Genomic DNA, 18754 nt, shown 5'->3' with positions numbered 1-18754 from the left:
TGCCTCACCAATCTATTAGAATACTTTGACGGGGTCAACAAACATATGGACAAGGGTGATCCAGTGGCTATGTTGTACTTGGACTTTCAGAAAGCCTTTGACAAGATCCCTCGCCAAAGGCTCTTAAGCAAACAAAGCAGTTAGGGATAAGAAAAAAGGTCCTCTCTTGGATCAGTAACTGGTTAAAAGACAGGAAACAAAGGGTAGGAATGAATGGTCAATTTTCAGAATGGAGAGAGGTAAATAGTGGTGTCCCCCAGGGGTCTGTACTGGGACCTGTGCTGTTCAACATATTCAGAAATGATCTAGAAAAAGGGGTAAACAGTGAGGTGGCAAAGTTAGCTGATGATACAAAATTACTCAAGATAGTTAAGTCCAAAGCTGACTGTGAAGAGTGACAAAGGGATCTCACAAAACTGGGTGATGGCAACAAAATGGCAGATGAAATTCAATGTTGATAAATGCAAAGTAATGCATATTGTTAAACATAAACCCAACTATGCATACAAAATGATGGGGTCTCAATTAGCTGTTACCACTCAAGAAAGAGATCTTTGAGTTATTGTGGATAGTTCTCTGAAAACATCCACTCAATATGCAGCGGCAGTCAAAAAAGCTAAAGGAACGTTAGGAATCATTAGGAAAGGGACAGATAATAAGACTGTGTATATAATAATGCCACTATGTAAATCCATGGTACACCTACACCTTGAGTACTGCATGCAGTTCTGGACATTAAAAATTGAAAAGGTACAGAGAAGAGCAACAAAAATGATTAAGGGTAAAGAATAGCTTCCATCTGAGGAAAGATTTAAAAAACTGGGAGTGTTCAGCTTGGAAAAGAGATATGATATGCTAGAGATCTATAAAATAATGGATGGTGTGGAGAAATGAATAAGGAGTTATTTGCCCCTTCACATAACACAAGAACTGGGGATCGCCCAATGAAATTAATAGGCAGCAGGTTTAAAACAAACAAAAGGAAGTACTTTTTCACACAACACAGTCAATTTGTGGAACTCATTGCTGGGGGATGTTGTGAAGGCCAAAACTATAAGTGGGTTCAAAAAAGAATTAGATAAGTTCATGGAGGATAGGTCCATCAATGGCCATTAGCCAGGATGGTCAAGGATGCAACCCCGTGATCTGTGTGTCCTTAAGCCTCTGACTGCCAGATGCTGGGACTGGATGATGAGATGGATCACTTGATAACTGTCCTGTTCATTCCCTTTGAAGCATCTGGCATTGGCCAATGTCAGAAAACAGGATATTGGTCTAGGTGGACCATTTGTCTAGCCTAATATGGCCATTCTTATGTGATTACAAGTAAGAAGTGCCTTAAATTCTTAATGTTTATAAGTGTTGTTTTTCCACATTTAAGTAGGTTATGCAGATTATATATATATGGACTTATAACCATACAGTTGTTCCACAGTATGTCGTTGCTCTGAGATGTTATATTTTCATAGCAAAAACATTCATCAAAAGGATAGATCCTTTGGCTTGTTTACAGCTGAATGAATATTTGGCAAAACATTTGTGAATGGTACTTTTCTGAAATGTGTCTGTAGTAAAAATAGCATTATGGGGTTCTATATTTACAGTGCTTCATTGATTCCATATCACATTTCTATATTTTACAGCTAAAAAGATATTTGTTTTCCTGACCTTCAGTCTTGCAAATTAATTTTTTTAACCATAAACTTAATCTGGGTTCTTTCCTTTTTACCCATCCATCATCACCAAGCCAAATTCTAACCCCTTTTATACCCATACATAGGTCCAGATTCTATAATATTGATCCAGATTCTGACCTTGCACTGGTTTAACACCTTTGATTTTAGCTGAGCTATCCCAGATTTACACTAGTAAGAGTGAGATCAGAATCATGTCGATTATCTACAGTTTCATGCTTTCTGAGGCCTGGTCTACACTAACCCCCCAATTCGAGCTAAGGTACGCAACTTCAGCTACATGAATGACGTAGCTGAAGTCGACGTACCTTAGTTCGAACTTACCGCGGTCCAGACGCGGCAGGCAGGCTTCTCCATCGGCTCCGCGTACTCCTCGCGCCGAGCAGGATTACCGGAGTCGACGGCGAGCACTTCTGGGTTCGATTTATCGCGTCCAGAGAAGATGCGATAAATCGAACCCAGAAGTTCGATTGCTTGATGCCGAACCAGCGCGTAAGTATAGACAAGCCCTGAGTTAAGTTATTTACTGGCTCAGTTGATGGCATCTCTTATCACTGTAAGCAAAATAATTATACATTTCTTGCTTTTCATACGAAATCTGAAGTCAAAATTTTAATACAGCTTTAAAATGGACCAGTTAAAAGGATAGAAAGTCAGGAAAAGTAAAGAATCCAGCAACAACTTGGCTACATTGCACAAACTTACTATTTTCTATTCCTGTTTTTCTACTTAAATGTGCAGTTTAGTATATTAGAGGCATATCATTCAATCATTTTAAGCAGAAATCCCCATTGATTTCAATGGACTGTTCTGCTTCAGAACTGTGACATGCCATGCCCTAATGGGCTGAAGTGACATAAACACAAATTCTGATAAAGTCAACGGCGGCTGCAAGTGCTCAGTACTTTGAAAGTCAGCCCTATTAGTGTCTTATTATAAAATACATGGTGGTAAGCATATAGGGTGAGTTGCCATTACAAAAAAAAACCAAAAAGAAAGCTCTAAGTTAATACCATCTTCCAGGTTTCCCAGTGTGTTCTTTTGTTTAGCCACATATTTAGATTGTAAGTTTCTCTGGGTAGAGGCCATTTCTTCCTTTATGTCTTGTACGGGGCCAAGTACTCAGTCGGTGCTTAGCAGCTAGACCACAACAACCACCACCTTGTTCTCGGGGTCTTCGTTCTTGTGTTTGGTGGTTATTGCTGTCCAACCCCAGCATGGCACCGAGCCAGTATTTTTCCATTGAATACTTAAATTGTTCTGTAGGAAAAGTGAATTCACTAAAAGAGGATTTCACTGTGGTTGATTTTCAGGAAAATAATTACAACACTAGTCTGGTTATTTTTTCTGTGTGTTCAGTAACTCCCAATTTTGCAGACATGGAATTGTCTCAGCTAGTGAAAGTGTAGCGCTGTTCAGTTACCATTTGAGAGCTGCACAGTATGCCAGTCTCTGTGCTCTGACGGGCTATTAACTGCACACTGATCTCTGGACTGTGTACATGTTGTGTACAGTGTACATAGGCGGATATACTGCCTCCCTTGGAATTTCCCCTCCATAGGCACGTCACAAAGTGAACATTTCCAGTGCTCATTTCCCCCCCAGTTAAATAAAGGGAACAGCATTTCAGCCCACTTATCAAAGTGACACCTGGTAAAAACTGCTGCTGTCAACGGTTACCCTGAATTTATCTTGCTGTCACCGAGTTCAGAATCAAGTCAAAGGTCTTTGAAACATTTAATCATTGGACTTTTCAGTATGATCATTCCTCAAGTGCACTTCCTGTTAACTCAGCCTTAGCGTTCATTTAGGCAAGGTGTGGCTTTCATATTGCCTTACAAACAGGCCAGCTTCAAGCTGTCATCTCAATAGCTAATGAAAAGCTTCTTACTTTCGTAATCAGGTAGTTGGGTTGAGGGCTGGGGCAGGGGAGGGAGGGAGGAGCAAAGAAGAAAGATAAGAGACATACCTTTCCTCATGTCCACAACCCACCAAAAAGAAAAAGAATAAAAAAGGAAGAGTTTTACTTTCTTATGTTGTGATCTGGTCTCTGACAGCCATTCCCTCTCCTTTGTCTCCTCCTTACATCTTACGCTTATTGCAGTTTTCATTTCACACCATGCCTTTAAGACCTTGTCTGTACTAGCACTTCTCCCATCTCTGCAACACAAGACATTTTTATCACCATGCCATCTAACTCAGAACATGGGTAGATCACATGGCAGTATAAATCCTGGAACCCAGTTTACACTAGCACTCCTGCTATCACTGGTGTAGCTACATCAGAGCTAGAACAGATCTGAAAATGTCTAATGTGTATATATGATATAGGACTGGCTGGGATGGGAGTGGTGCAGGGAGCTAAGCCCAGTGCAAAAGACCCTGGGGCACCAGACCTGCTCCATGAGCAGGTTGAGATTGGCTCTGTCTCCTCCCCCTTCCTCTGGAGCAATATGTGCCCTGGGCATGCATAGAAGGAATAACCTCTTTGTCCTGATTTTCATGCTCCACAAGTTTCTGTATGGCCCCACTCCATGGATCAGCAGCAGTGCTGCAAAAGCTGTCCATGTCCCTAGAGCCATGACTGTTAGGCGATGGGCGAACAGGAGAAGCCAGTCTTTCCACCCTCTCAGGGCTTGGGTTGGCTAGAGAACTGCCATCTCTCCTGGGATTGGAGGAGGGAACAGTGTGGGTGGCTGGAAAGGGTGCATGTAGCAACTGCTGTGGTGACAGCAGGCTGATGGTTTGAGCTATGAACTGGGGGACAGGCCCAGGGAGCAGTCTGAGTATGTGCACCCCCCCCCCCCCCCCGTGAACCTGCACTGTGCATGATGATCAACCAGAGTCCAAAGGGAAGGAAACCCTTCATCAATGCCTGGGGGACTGATTGGGGGGGGGGGAAGCGGCACTGGGACTGTGTGTTTGCTGATAAAACTGATTATTTATTACTGATAACAGCATTGGAGTGATTTCTGGGTGACTTCCTGCCTTCCCAAAGGCTGAAGGAGGAGTCTCCACCCAAAGCAAAGAGTTGAGGTTGGGAGGTTTGGAACTAACCATCAGCAAGAAGAGCCTCTTCTACATCTCAATTTAGGACCTTGTTCCAATTGAATATTCCTTTTAATCTAATTCACTTCACCTTCTCCCTGTAACCGGAACATCACTGTAGCTATCTCTGAAAAAGTGTTAGAAGTTGATCATTTTAATATGCACAGTTTTAGTGTCTTCTTTTCTCTGTGTGGCCTTTAGGGCTCTTGGAGCATTTTCAGGTAGCAAGTTACATTCAAGCGAGATCTTCTGCAGCAGCCAGTTTTCCATGTCCCAGTTATCACCAGCAGGGGCTTGTTCAGTGACATGACTTTTTGGCTACACAACTCAACCTGAAGTGCACAATAAAATGTATATTAATAATAAAATACCAGCAGAAAAGAGAGAGATGATTGCTCACAGAGATTAATGTGGATCAGGTTAGCCGTTAATTAAAAAAAGCCCTGCTGCAGGACTTGGGCAGACATTGGTAAAGTGCCCCATTAAGAAGAATTAATATATTTGTAGTTTTACATTTAAAATCCGGAGATTGGAAATTTCAATTTCCAACCTCAATAAAACCAAACACATTAAAGTTTTGTTTAATCTTATGAACACAGCTGTAAAAGTGACATGCCACTAGAGCCGAGATTGTGCAGAGCTATTCAGAGTTTCTAATATGCTGATTTTTTAAGAGCCTGTCTTCTAACACAGACATAAAGAACAGAGGCCAAAGTCAGGAGGGAGTCTACGTAAGTGGTGTTAGGTGCACCCTCCTCTGACCAAAACTCTGTGTACATGACACACCACTGAGCACACTCCAGTACAAATAATTAACAACAACAACATAGGCACTACTGCAATAATAATTATTCATTAAGAAAATTCAGAGAAGGGGAATGTATCCCAGCAGCCCAAGGTTTCTAACCAACTTCTGTAGGCAAGATAGAGTTCACTGGGCTGCAGCTGGATAAACTCTGGAGTGGATTAGTAATTGGCTTGGCCGGAGTCAGTACTTTAAGCCTGACTTACATCAATGCCAAATTCCAGTCCAGACCAAGCCAAACATTTAGAGGTGATGCAAAGGGTGGACAGATGTAAATGATACATTGTTAAGTGGTTGGGAATGGGGGTGGTTATATGCCTAGTTAGGCCCTGTCTCCTGTAAGGTAATTCACACTGGTGTAACTACATCAATGTAGTTACTGTGGTGTAAACTCTTAATGTAGATGGAAAACAGCCGTGCAAATAGGGAGGGTGTCTTATTTGAGGGCATAACAGGACTACCAGTGCCAATGTCCTTAATGTAGAAAGGGCCTAACTCAGCATATACTACATACAGGTTTGAATACTGTGTTTTTCCTCATACTATGGTCACTGAAAACGTGCCATTGATGCTGAACTTTTTGTAAGGACATCAGCAATGTTAGAAACAAGGAAAGGACACTTGACCTGACATGCTGGTTTCTGCTTGCTTTTTATCCTGTTTGATGCATTAACTCACCACAGCTCTTTCTGATCTTCCCATCAAGAAATTCATGTTGCACTCCTTAAATCTGCCTTCAGGGACATGCTGTTCAGTAACCTGCCATCTGTGTAAAGTTTTGCTTATGGTTAAACTTGAATATGCTTCACAGCAGGGATTTGAACCCAGGTCTCTCATATCTGAGCTGAGTGCCCTAATCAGCAGGATGGACAGACAGACAGACAGACATACCCACCCTTTCTTCTTCCTCCCCACCTCACCTGGGTGATCTTTTGCGACAGGTATCAGGTCTTAGGCATGCTCAGAGCATGCCTATAGGAGTGGGTCCCATTGGTGAGAATCCTGCTTCAATTTGACCTAGGGCTCTGAGCAGTTCGTTAGCTGTAGGGCTGAATCAGGTGGTTTTGTATAGGCCAACTGGTGGAAACTTAGGGGACTTAGGTGGCAGCTGAGCAACAATTTTGAGGATGTCAGTGGCAATTAGGTTCCTAACTGCCTCTTTAGGTACCTCAGTACCATTATGAATTGGGCACTAAGTGCCTAAGTATTTTTAAAGGTATTTAGGCACTGAGATCCCATTGATTTCAATGGGAGTTAGATGCCTATATATTTTTGAAAATCTTGACCTCAGGCTCCTAAGTCATGTAAGCACTTTTGAAAATTTTACCTTAGATTTCATTTCTTGCACCCCCTAGTTTCTTAGGCCCAGATCTACAAAGACACTTACATTCCAGTTTTGGCTCCACTGCGATCTACAAAACACCCACCAAACAAACCCCCTCGGCACCTAAACTCACTCAACACCTAAGTTTTCAGTGTAAAAGTCCCCTAGGTACCTATGTTTCTGCCCCTGGGCATGTGCACTCCTGCCTCCGTATCAGCACCCTAAGCAATTCATAAATCGGAGGAAGATAGTATTTGTTCATCAAAGTCGCATGTTGGGCCTGATCTGGTAAGTGTGCTCAGAGGCCACCTACTGGCTTGGGTCCCATTCAGAATCCAACCGGAGGAAGTCCCACCAGTGCCCACCTTATCACTTTTAGCCCAGTGGCTAGAGCACTCCCCTGGGATGTGGGAGACCCAGGTTCAATTCCCCCCTCTTTTTTGGAGGGGGAGAAAGGATTTGAATGGGGGTGTCTCCTATGTCTCAGGAGGGTGCTGTAACCACTGAGCTATGAGTTGTCCCAATGAGGGGAGCTCCCTCAGTCTCTCCTGTTGAAGTTGTTTCACTGTGGATAAATAATGAGAGTTATTGGAGCGGGGGGACTGGGTCTTCATCCTCGCAGATGGGGGTACCCTAAACACTGGACTACAGAGTCATTCTCAAACACTCTCTCTCTACAATGAAACAGTCATTGGGCCAGAGACAGAGAGCAAGCGCAAGAAGCGTCTTAAGCAGCTAAGCCATCAGACTCTGGACAGGAGGTTACCATTTGTAGATCGCTAAGCAGAGATAGGCGCCTCCCTGAACCCTAGACTTAGGCATCTATCTCTGAAAGAGGGGCAAGGCTTCGGACACACCCTCTCATTGGTATCTCCCATTGGCTAGTTTAGGCAACTCCCCTCCTAGTGTGCTGGCTTTTGTAGATCACAGTCTTAGGTGCCTCCCCATTCAGTGGAGAGGGACCCTAGGTATCCCACCCTTAGTTTTTAGACCCATTCCGCTCATTGGGCCCAATCCCTGTGACATGCTGAGTGCATTGTGATGTGCTTAGGATCCTCATTTCCCATTGATTGACTTCAGCTGAGGGATTTGAGCCCTTCATCTTCATCACTGTAGAGGGCGAGGTGACTTGAAAGAGATTATTTGAAGTGAGATGAGGAGGGCTTAGCCAGAGACTGAATCCAAGTGGGAGCAGAGACTGAATCCAAGCCTTACTTGAAGGATGGCGCTTTCCTTTACTTACTGGAATCAAAGTCCAAAGTACGTTGCATAGGTTGCTTTGAAGGTGCATGCTCCTATCTTGTCCTTTGATAGAAAGAAGCATTTCATAAGGAAAGATGGGAAGTGCAGAGGCAGAAGCTCCTCTGAGAGTTATTGCTGTTGGAATTAGTTGTGTCGGCTTTGCGATGATCGGGTAACAAGCACAGGCCCCTGGTTACTAATTCTAGAGGTCTCTAGTGCATAATGCATAATCAACACACATGATGGAGTCTGAAACCAATAAGCTCATTGGACATCAGATTAGCACTGCATAACAGAGCCATTTCTCTTGCGTAATTGGTTTCTAATTGGGGAGGCCGTTGAAAGGGGGTGGGTTGAGTGCTACGCATTCCAAGTACAACAGGCTGATGAACCGCTCTAGAATTTCTGCACAAAATGTATCATTTGTTTTATCACTTTACTGAGAGGTTTGTTTCTGACTTTATGCACAGTATACACCCGCCTTAGTGCAGAACTTTCCCTTGATTCTGCAAGCCTTTATCAGGCAAGTATTCCTTACTAAGAGCAGTCCAGTTGACTTCAACAAGCTGAGTCGTGCAGGTAAAGGTTGCAGGATTAGGTCCATCAGTTGCAGACAGTATAAATTAATGTAGTACTCATCTTTTCTATTTTGTTGTGCAAAGATGATGAAAATATGGTGCAGCCATCAAAATGGAGACCTCCGGTCAAAAATCAAATGACTAAATAAAGGCTATTGTAACACATAGGTAAAAGCAGGGTGAACTAAGGTTGCATGGGCAACCTTATCTCTGCCATTTCTTAACTATTCAGTGGTTGACTTTGAAGCCTTAATAAGGTAATTTTCTGTATGTCATTTTATATATAGATGCAGATATTCAATGTGTGTCTGTGTGCTTCTGAATGGATAACTGGAAAAGGTTATACAGAGAATGACATTTTGTATCAGAAGGTTTTCTGTTTGGACACTCAGACCAACACCTTATGTAGCTTTTAGGGGGAAAAGAATGATGGGCAGAAATAAGAGTCTTTTGAAATATCTTTGGAGGTGAGGTCAGGATGAAAGAAAAAAAAAGAGTTCAGGGAATGTGACTTGCAATGCTAAAGTAAGAGGACAAAGTCAGTCTTTTTAGAATTTAGATCAAGTACATCATTATGTTTTGGCTGCCTGTGTTTGCAACAAGTGTTTTAAGCAAGGCAAAGGCACCCTTGAAATGACTCTTGTATACTTCCTTTTATTTGATTAAAGAAGTTACATGGTGACACATAGGTCATCAGTGTAAAATTAATCCAGAGATGACATCATTCCAGCTTGACTGTCAAGCCTATTTTTTTTCTTCACATAAATTTTCCCTTCACTGGGAACTCAGAAGAACCCAAGTGCTCATTTATTGCTGGATTTGTAATACATTTTAATTGAAAGGAAGGAAAGAAGCATTTGAAGTGGTTTGAGAAGAGGAGTGGAAGTTCGGAATATCTGCATGCTATTCCTGGCTCTGCCACTGATTTAAAGAGCCTAGTGGGATTTTTAAAAACTCTTAAGTGCCTAACTCCCATAGATTTTAGGAATTGGGTCCCAGATTTGTTGTGCTCAGCATTGCAAAGTTTACCTGATTTGGAAGACTAAATCTCATTTTCAAAAGAGATTTAGGCATTTAGGAATCTAAATCCCATCAATTGTCAGTGGGATTTTGTCTCCTAAGTGTCTTTTGAAAATTATATTTCTGCTCCTAAATCAGTTAGGTATTGCAGCACCGAGTGTAGCAACACCTAAATACCTTTAAAAATCTGGATGCCTACATGCTTTTGAAAATCTGCTAGGTGCCTATTTTATCTTTATGCACACAGAACATAAGAATGGCCATACCAATGGTACATCTAGCCCAGTATCCTGCCTTCTGACAGTGTCCAAAGCCAGATGTTTCAAAGGGAATGAACAGAATGGGGTAATTATCAAGTGATCCATCCCCTGTCATCCAGTCCCAGCATCTGGCAGCCTGAGGCTAGGGACACACAGAGCCTAGGGTTGCATCCTTCACCACCTTGGCCAATAGCCACTGATGGACCTATCCTCCATGAATTTACCTAATTCTTTTTTGAACCCACTTATAATTTTGGCCCTCACAACATCCCCTGGCAATGAGTTCCACAGGTTGATTGTGTGTTGTGTGAAAAAGTACTTTTGTTTGTTTTAAAACTCCTGCTTATTAATTTCATTGGGTGACCCCTGGTTCTGGTGTTATGTGAAATGCAAGTAACTCTTCCTTATTCATTTTCTTCACACCATCCATGATTATATAGACTTGTATCATATCCCCCCTTCGTTGTCTCTTTTGAAGCTGAACAGTCCCAGTCTTTTTAATCTCTCCTCATATGGAAGCTGTTCCATATCGTTAATCATTTTTGTTGCCTTTCTCTGTATCTTTTCCATTTCAAATAAATCTTTTTTGAGATGGGGTGACCAGAACTGCACACAGTATTAAAGGTGTGGGCATACTGTGGATTTATGTAGTGGCATTATGATATGTACAGAGTTATTATTTATCCCTTTCCTAATGGTACCTAACATTCTTTTAGCTTTTTTGACTGCCGCTGCACATTGAGTGGATGTTTTCAGAGAGCTATTCACAGTGACTCCAAGATCTCTTTCTTGAGTGGTAACAGCTAATTTACACTCCATCATTTTGTATGCATAGTTGGGTTTATGTTTAACAATATGCATTACTTTGCATTTATCAACATTGAATTTCATCTGCCATTTTGTTGCCATCACCCAGTTTTGTGAGATCCCTTTGTCACTCTTCACAGTCAGCTTTGGACTTAATTTTCTTGAGTAATTTTGTATCACCAGCTAACTTTGCCACCTCACTGTTTACCCCTTTTTCTAGATCATTTATGAATATGTTGAACAGCACAGGTCCCAATACAGACCCCTGGGGGACACCACTATTTACCTCTCTCCATTCTGAAAATTGACCATTCATTCCTACCCTTTGTTTCCTGTCTTTTAACCAGTTACTGATCCACAAGAGGACCTTCCTTCTTATCCCTAACTGCTTTGTTTGCTTAAGAGCCTTTGGTGAGGGATCTTGTCAAAGGCTTTCTGAAAGTCCAAGTACAATATATCCATTCGATCACCCTTGTCTACATGTTTGTTGACTCCTAAATATCTTTAAAAATCTGAGCCTTATGGCCTGATCCAATGCCAATTGACGTCAAGTCTTTCCACTGACTTCAGTGTGCTTTCCTCATCAGTTAATTGGGGGGATAAAAATACCTTTGTAGCACACTTTGAGTTCATTGGATGAAAGGTGCTACCTTCTGCAGGTGCAAAGAATGTTACTGAAGGTCCTGCATTCTGGCAGGAAAGGGAGCAGTTGCCAGTCCCATTTCCTGCCATCCATAGAATATGCACAGTGCTGTACAAGTTGTAACTGCAGCTTCTCTAAAGATGTTCAAATAAATATGGGTCCCAGTTTTGAACTCTTCAAAAGAATCCTTCCCTACCCCTCTCAGTCTCTGTGTCTCGTTGTCATCCAGGTGGTTATCTTGGCTAACCTCTCTTTTTCATTGGTACCTTACTAAATTGCTATTGGCAGGACATTTTCTAATTAGAACGTAAGAATTTTAATTGTTTTGATTATGTTGTGCTGAATGATGTAACTCAATTCCAACCAGAAATCTAGAGCAATAATCCTAGGCTGCAGTAGATATGATATACAATTTAAACCGATTAACATTTAAATTCTAGCTCAGATTTTATGTTTAGACATCTGAAAGGAGACTCCATCATTTGAGATAGATGAGGCAATTTACCAAACTGTGCTCTCAGGTTACAGCTTGTAAAAAAGATTGTGGGGACAAATTGCAGCATTTAAATAGATTTAAAACTTGAGTCTGATTCACCCCTACTTTGCTCCAGCTCTGTGTTGGTATAATTGAATTGGTCCAATGAAGTTACAATGCCACAGTGCTGGAGTAGAGGAGAGGTGAATCAGGTCCATTATTTAGTTCATATTTAGGATTTTCCAACGCCCTATTTGATCAGAGACATTCATGGGTAGGGAAGCAAAGTGGAAATACTATGGGCCAGACACTACCAGATTTTCCCCACTATAACTGGGATCAGAATCAGGTGCCACATCTGATGAAAGTGAGGCCTTGTCTACACTACGAGAGTAGTTCGATTTTACTTGCATCGAATTTTTGTAATCGATATTGCAAAGTCGAACGTGTGTGTCCACACTAAGGACAGTAATTCGACTTTGTGCGTCCACACTAACGGTGATAGCGTCGACATTCGAAGCGGTGCACTGTGGTCAGCTATCCCACAGTTCCCGCAGTCCCCTCTGCCCATTGGAATTCTGGGTGTAGCCGGCAATGCCTTCTGGGTAACAAAATGAGTCGAGGGTGCTTTTGGGAAACTGTCGTCATCCGTCCATCACTCCCGCCCTCCCTCCCTGAAAGCGCCGGCGGGAAAACAGTTCGCGCGCTTTTCCAGTCATTGACAGCGCGGACGCCACTGTACTCCGAGCATGGAGCCCGCTGCGACCATCGCTGCAGTTGTGGCCGCTCTCAACGTCTCGCAGCTTATCATAAAGGTTTCCCTGAGGCAGATGCAGAAAAGTCAGGCAAGGAGGCTACGGCACCGCGGTGATGTCCTGAAGTCTGAGAGTAGCACAGACCTGTCAGAAAGCAGGCGACCCAGCGCCGAGGACATCACAGTGGCAATGGGTCATGTTGATGCCGTGGAACGGCGATTCTGGGCACGGGAGACAAGCACTGAGTGGTGGGACCGCATAGTGCTGCAGGTCTGGGATGAATCCCAGTGGCTGCGAAACTTTCGCATGCGGAAGGGAACTTTCCTGGAACTTTGTGAGTTGCTGTCCCCTGCCCTGAAGCGCAGTGACACCCGGTTGCGAGCTGCCCTGAGTGTACAGAAGCGAGTGGCCATAGCCCTGTGGAAGCTTGCAACGCCAGACAGCTACCGGTCAGTCGCGAACCAGTTTGGGGTGGGCAAATCTACCGTGGGGGTTGTTGTGATGCAAGTAGCGAAGGCAATCGTTGATGTACTGCTGCCAAAGGTAGTGACCCTGGGAAACGTGGAGGCGATCATAGATGGCTTCGCAGCGATGGGATTCCCAAACTGCGGTGGGGCCATAGATGGAACTCACATCCCTATCCTGGCACCGGACCACCAGGCCACCCAGTACATTAACCGAAAGGGATACTTTTCCATGGTGCTGCAAGCACTGGTGGACCACAGGGGACGTTTTACCAACATCTACGTGGGATGGCCGGGCAAGGTTCATGACGCTCGTGTTTTCAGGAACTCTGGTCTGTTTAGACGGCTGCAACAAGGTATTTACTTCCCGGACCACAAAATAACTGTTGGGGATGTGGAGATGCCTATAGTCATCCTCGGGGACCCAGCCTACCCGCTAATGCCCTGGCTCATGAAGCCCTATACTGGCGCCCTGGACACTGAAAAAGAACTCTTCAACTACCGGCTGAGCAAGTGCAGAATGGTGGTGGAGTGTGCTTTTGGCCGTCTCAAGGGGAGATGGAGAAGCTTACTGACTCGCTGTGATCTCAGCGAAACCAATATCCCCATTGTTATAGCAGCTTGCTGTGTGCTCCACAATCTCTGTGAGAGCAAGGGGGAGACCTTTATGGCGGGGTGGGAGGTTGAGGAAAATAGCCTGGCTGGTGATTACTCACAGCCAGACAGCCGGGCGATTAGAAGAGACCAGCGGGAAGCGCTGTGCATCCGGGAGGCTTTGAAAGCAAAGTTCCTGAGTGAGCAGGGTAACCTGTGATTTTATAGTTTGTGTACTGAGAAGCTAAACCTGCCCCCGTTTCTTTACCCAGGTAATGTTGACTATCCTATCCAGTTACATACCCCCTTCACCCCCCCTCCAACACACGTGTCGAAATAAAAATAGTTCTACTTTGTTAAAGCACACCGTTTTCTTTAATACTGTTTTAGCGGGAATTTTTTAAAACTGGGACGCAGACTGTGGTGCGGGGCGGGTCTAGTGTTGTGATGCGAATGCAGCTTCTAAACTCAAGGATTGACAGGCTCCGCTGCGGTGGGATGCTTGTTTCAACGGAGCCTGTCACCCCTCCTGATCGGGACTGTGTGTATGGGAGGTCTATTTGACTTTGTGGCAGGGGGAGGACGGTTACAGATCCCATGCTGTGTGGCTCTGTGATCCTGTCTAAGGACCGGCGCTTAAGATCTGTAACTGCCCTCCCCCGCCACAAAGTCACAGAGCAACCCACCCCCCCCAACATTACATCAAAACAACCTCCCAGACTAACCGGGGCAACTAGTCACTGCATCACTGCACTGTGTATGTGCCCTGCTGCTGTGCCTGCCCCCGACTATGTACCCTGCCAAAGGAGACTGTCCTGTCCAATTTCCAACCCCCTTTCCCCTCCTCCTCCAAAAGAACATGATTGAAACAGTAGTTAACAGAAACGAATTTTTTATTATCAACTACACATGGCATTGGGAGGTGAAACTTGGACGTGGGCTTGTGTCAGGCGGGAAGGAAAGAACTTTTCAAATTTTGGGAAATGAGAGCCTTCTGCTACTAGAGCTCTCTGCAGGGGTGGAGTGAGAGTTAGCAGGGACTCTGCCGCCTCTCCTTCTTTGCACTTTGGGTGAGGTGGGTATGGGACTTGGTGGCGGGGGAGGGCGGTTAGAGATGGACTGCAGCGGGGCTCTGTCCTCCTGCCTCCGTTCCTGCAGAACATCCACAAGGCGCCGGAGCGTGTCCGTTTGCTCCCTCAGTAGTCCAAGCAGCGTTTGAGTCGCCTGCTGGTCTTCCTGCCGCCACCTCTCCTCCCGATCCATGTTGGCTTGGTGCATTCGGGTCAAGTTCTCCCGCCACTGGGTCTGCTGTGCTGCCTGGGCTTGGGAAGAGGCCATAAGCTCAGAGAACATGTCCTCCCGTGTCCTCTTCTTCCTACGCCTAATCCGCGCTAGCCTCTGGGAGTGTGATTCCAGGCTAGGTTGTGAGACAGTCGCAGACGGGGCTGTGGAAATGGGAAAAAGGGAGTGAATTCCTCTGAAAGATAAATGTAGTTGTGAACAAAGAACATAGTCTTTCTCTGTGAACAAGACCATGCACAGCACCTTTCACATGCGCACTCAGCACAAGGTCGAATTCTCGGCCTTCGCATTCTGTGCCTGGGGTCTTGAACAGCACATTTGAGAAGCGAGGCAGCACAACGGAATTTCTGTTGCAGGCAGACATGGTAAGCCGTACACTTGTGGCAGTTTAAAACTTTTATATTACCACTGGCCTCATTTCACATTTAAATCAATGTCAGTCCCTGCTGCCAGCAATCCGGCAAGCGGGAACTCTGCCCCTGTCCCACCCCCTCGCGGCTGTCCCCGGGAATGATCCCTTTCGGCTGCCCCTCTCCCGCCTCCACCGCGTGGCTGCAAACCAGCGGTGACAGTTCTGTAAAGGAACGGGAAAGCAGTCCCAACACTAACATTCCCCTACCTAATTAAAAGCAGGTCACCATGGCCGACATCACCCTGATGAGGATCTCCGAGAGCGACAAAGAGAGAATGCTCCGGGAAAGCCTCCAAAGACCAGGGCCGTATGCCGCCCTGCTGTGCAGAGCAATGATCCCCGAGTACCTGATAATCTCGTGGCGCGGCAACGTGTCGTACTTCGGAGGACCCAATAAGGCCGCTCTCCCCAAGAACCTCATGCAACGGCTTTCAAGTTACCTCCAGGAGAGCTTCATCGAGATGTCCCAGGAGGATTACTGCTCTATCCCCGCACATATAGACCGCATTTTACTGTAGCTGCAGTAGCAGGGAATACACAGTAGAGCGGCTTGTGCAGGACAATCACTGAAAACCGGACATTGCTAGATTTCTTTTCAAAACTTGCACTGCCCCTTACTAAACCGTTAAGCGCCTAGGGCACACTAATCATGAACAACCCATTCTTTTAATTGTTAATATTCCTGTTTTGTTAAAAATAAATGTTTAGATGTTTACAACACTTACTGGCTGATCCTTCACCAGATTCTGTGTCCGGGGTAATGGCTGGGGACGCTTCGTAGGGGATCTCTGTAAGGGTGATGAAGAGATCCTGGCTGTCGGGGAAATCAGCGTTGTGAGATCTGCCAACTGCCTCGCCCTCCTCATCTCCTTCCTCATCTTCCCCGTCCCCTAACATGTCTGAGGAACCGGCCGTGGACAGTATCCCATCCTCAGAGTCCACGGTCACTGGTGGGGTAGTGGTGGCGGCAGCACCGAGGATGGAATGCAGTGCCTCGTAGAAACGGGATGTCTGGGGATGGGATCCGGAGCGTCCGTTTGCCTCTTTGGTCTTCTGGTAGCCTTGTCTCAGCTCCTTGATTTTCACGCGGCACTGCGTTGCATCCCGGCTGTATCCTCTCTCTGCCATGTCTTTAGAGATCTTCTCGTAGATCTTTGCATTCCTTCTTTTGGATCGCAGCTCGGAAAGCACGGACTCATCGCCCCACACAGCGATGAGATCCAAGACTTCACGATCAGTCCATGCTGGGGCTCTCTTTCTATTCCCAGACTGCATGGCCATCACTGCTGGAGAGCTCTGCATCGTTGCCAGTGCTGCTGTGCTCGCCACGATGTCCAGACAGGAAATGAGATTCAAACTGGCCAGACAGGAAAAGGAATTCAAATTCAAATTTTCCCGGGGCTTTTCCTGTGTGGCTGGTCAGAGCATCCGAGCTCGCACTGCTGTCCAGAGCGTCAACAGAGTGGTGCACTGTGGGATAGCTCCCGGAGCTATTAGCGTCGATTTCCATCCACACCTAGCCTAATTCGACATGGCCATGTCGAATTTAGCGCTACTCCCCTCGTCGGGGAGGAGTACAGAAGTCGAATTAAAGAGACCTCTATGTCGAACTAAATAGCATCGCAGTGTGGACGGGTGCAGGGTTAATTCGATTTAACGGCGCTAACTTCGACATAAACGCCTAGTGTAGACCAGGCCTGAGACTAGTAAAGAAGTGGTAAAATTGCTAGAGACCAAATTTGCTAAAGTAAAATTCTGACTAGAATCTCCAGCTACACGTCTTCATACGAGGACTCAATGGTCCCCCTCCTGCTATTTCTAATTAGGAATATAGATTTTAGCAAAATCACTTCATAAAGAATCGTTAAGGCTACGATTCCATTTTTAAAACCTTACAAACATGTTCTCTTGTGAGATTTCACTAAATCAGCCAGACAGTTGAGGGACTGGGGAGCGTGTATCCATCTCCTGTGACTGGAAACACAATGACTTTAGTTTTCAAATGCAGAAAATAGTTCCCTGCGTAGCAGTCAGATCTTTCTTTTTGATTCTGAGGTGGCACAAGGGGCAGGGAGGGAAGAAAAAAGGAGTGAGTAGAGCTGACAAAACTCAGGTCCGGAGAGTGAGGGGGGGCTTGTAGTTAGGAAGAGGATACTTATGGGAAAAGAGCAAGAAGGAGGAAAGAGTGTACTAGAAAAGAGCTGTAAAGAAGATGCAGCTTCTCATTGAAAGGGAGAGTGTAAACAGAGCTCCAGAGTTTTACCAATGCGATATGAACTGCTCCACGCAAGTTTTCATTGTGATGGTCTAAACAGCTCAGGCCCGTCAGCACCAGTTCTTGTATCAGTACAGCTGCGCCACTGCTGAGATAAGGTACAGGTATGTCTAGTTTGGATGCACTGTGAACCAGGAGGAGGATTGCTGAGTCCCGCTATGAAGATTTGACCCAAAACGCTGGTTCAGGGAAGGATTTTAGATTTTCACCAGCCATGTTGTATTCTAAGGCTCCACTCGTGCAAACATCTATGCACGTGCTTAACCTTATGCAGGTAAACAATCCCCCGATATCAAGGGGACTGCTCATGCATAAAATCAAGCACATGTATAAATGTTTGCAGGACTAGCATCTACCACCAACTTTTACTCCTTAGCATCCCCTAATGTGGATTCTTCTTTGAGTGCTTGCTCATGTTGATTCCATGCTAGGTGTGTGCACGCTGCATGCACCGTTGCCGGAGACTTTTCCCTTGGTGGTATCCTTAAGGCTGGCTCTAGCATCTCCTGGAGGCCCGCACTCATGCACCGGCATAAGGGGCGCCACTGGCCCTGCACCCTTCCAGTTCTTTCTTACCGCCTGTGACAGTTCCTGGAACTGTCTTCCCTTCTTTGTGTTTGCAGCCTTCTTTAGTGGTTTACCAAACTGTATTTTTGTAAATATGGTTAGTTAGTTTGTTAGTTGGTGTTAGTTAGTTAGATAGTCCACTTAAGGGACCTTGTTCCAGGGTTGGGGCATGCCCTAATCCCCAGGTTTCAAACCATGTGCTACCTGTAGTAATGCCAGTGAATGATCCCCACTCCAGCTGCCTAAAGTGCCTTGCGGAGGCTCACATCAGGGACAAATGCAGAATCAGCCGGGGCTTCAGGCCATGCACCCAAAAGGACAGGGATATTAGATTGAAAGCCCTGCTGATGGAAGCCACACTCAGACGGGCCTCTGAGCCAAGTAGGTCAGACTCAGCGCTGAGTACATTGGCTTCAGTATGAAGTGCCCCTCTGAACTGTGTCCCCCTTAGCACCGTTCCCTATCTTCAGCGACAAGGAAACAGCCGGG

The 18754-nt window shown here is 45.2% G+C and overlaps 2 protein-coding genes across 9 annotated transcripts in view; one reads left to right on the top strand and one right to left on the bottom strand.

Annotated features, from left to right (window-relative positions):
* HHAT (hedgehog acyltransferase) overlaps positions 1 to 18754 on the top strand; it is a 354454-nt gene that overhangs the window by 324644 nt on the left and 11056 nt on the right. The gene's annotated exons all lie outside the window — the stretch shown is intronic.
* LOC135982505 (uncharacterized) lies at positions 14585 to 16870 on the bottom strand. The gene is made up of 2 exons (XM_065589490.1): positions 16149 to 16870; positions 14585 to 15154 (listed from the first exon to the last, which is right to left on the bottom strand). The coding sequence occupies exons 1-2, from the start codon at positions 16723 to 16725 to the stop codon at positions 14679 to 14681; spliced, it is 1053 nt and encodes a 350-aa protein (XP_065445562.1). The 5' UTR covers positions 16726 to 16870; the 3' UTR covers positions 14585 to 14678.

This window comes from Chrysemys picta, chromosome 3, assembly GCF_011386835.1.
Source record: "Chrysemys picta bellii isolate R12L10 chromosome 3, ASM1138683v2, whole genome shotgun sequence".
NCBI lineage: Eukaryota > Metazoa > Chordata > Testudines > Emydidae > Chrysemys > Chrysemys picta.
This window is presented reverse-complemented; position numbering and strand designations above follow the sequence as displayed.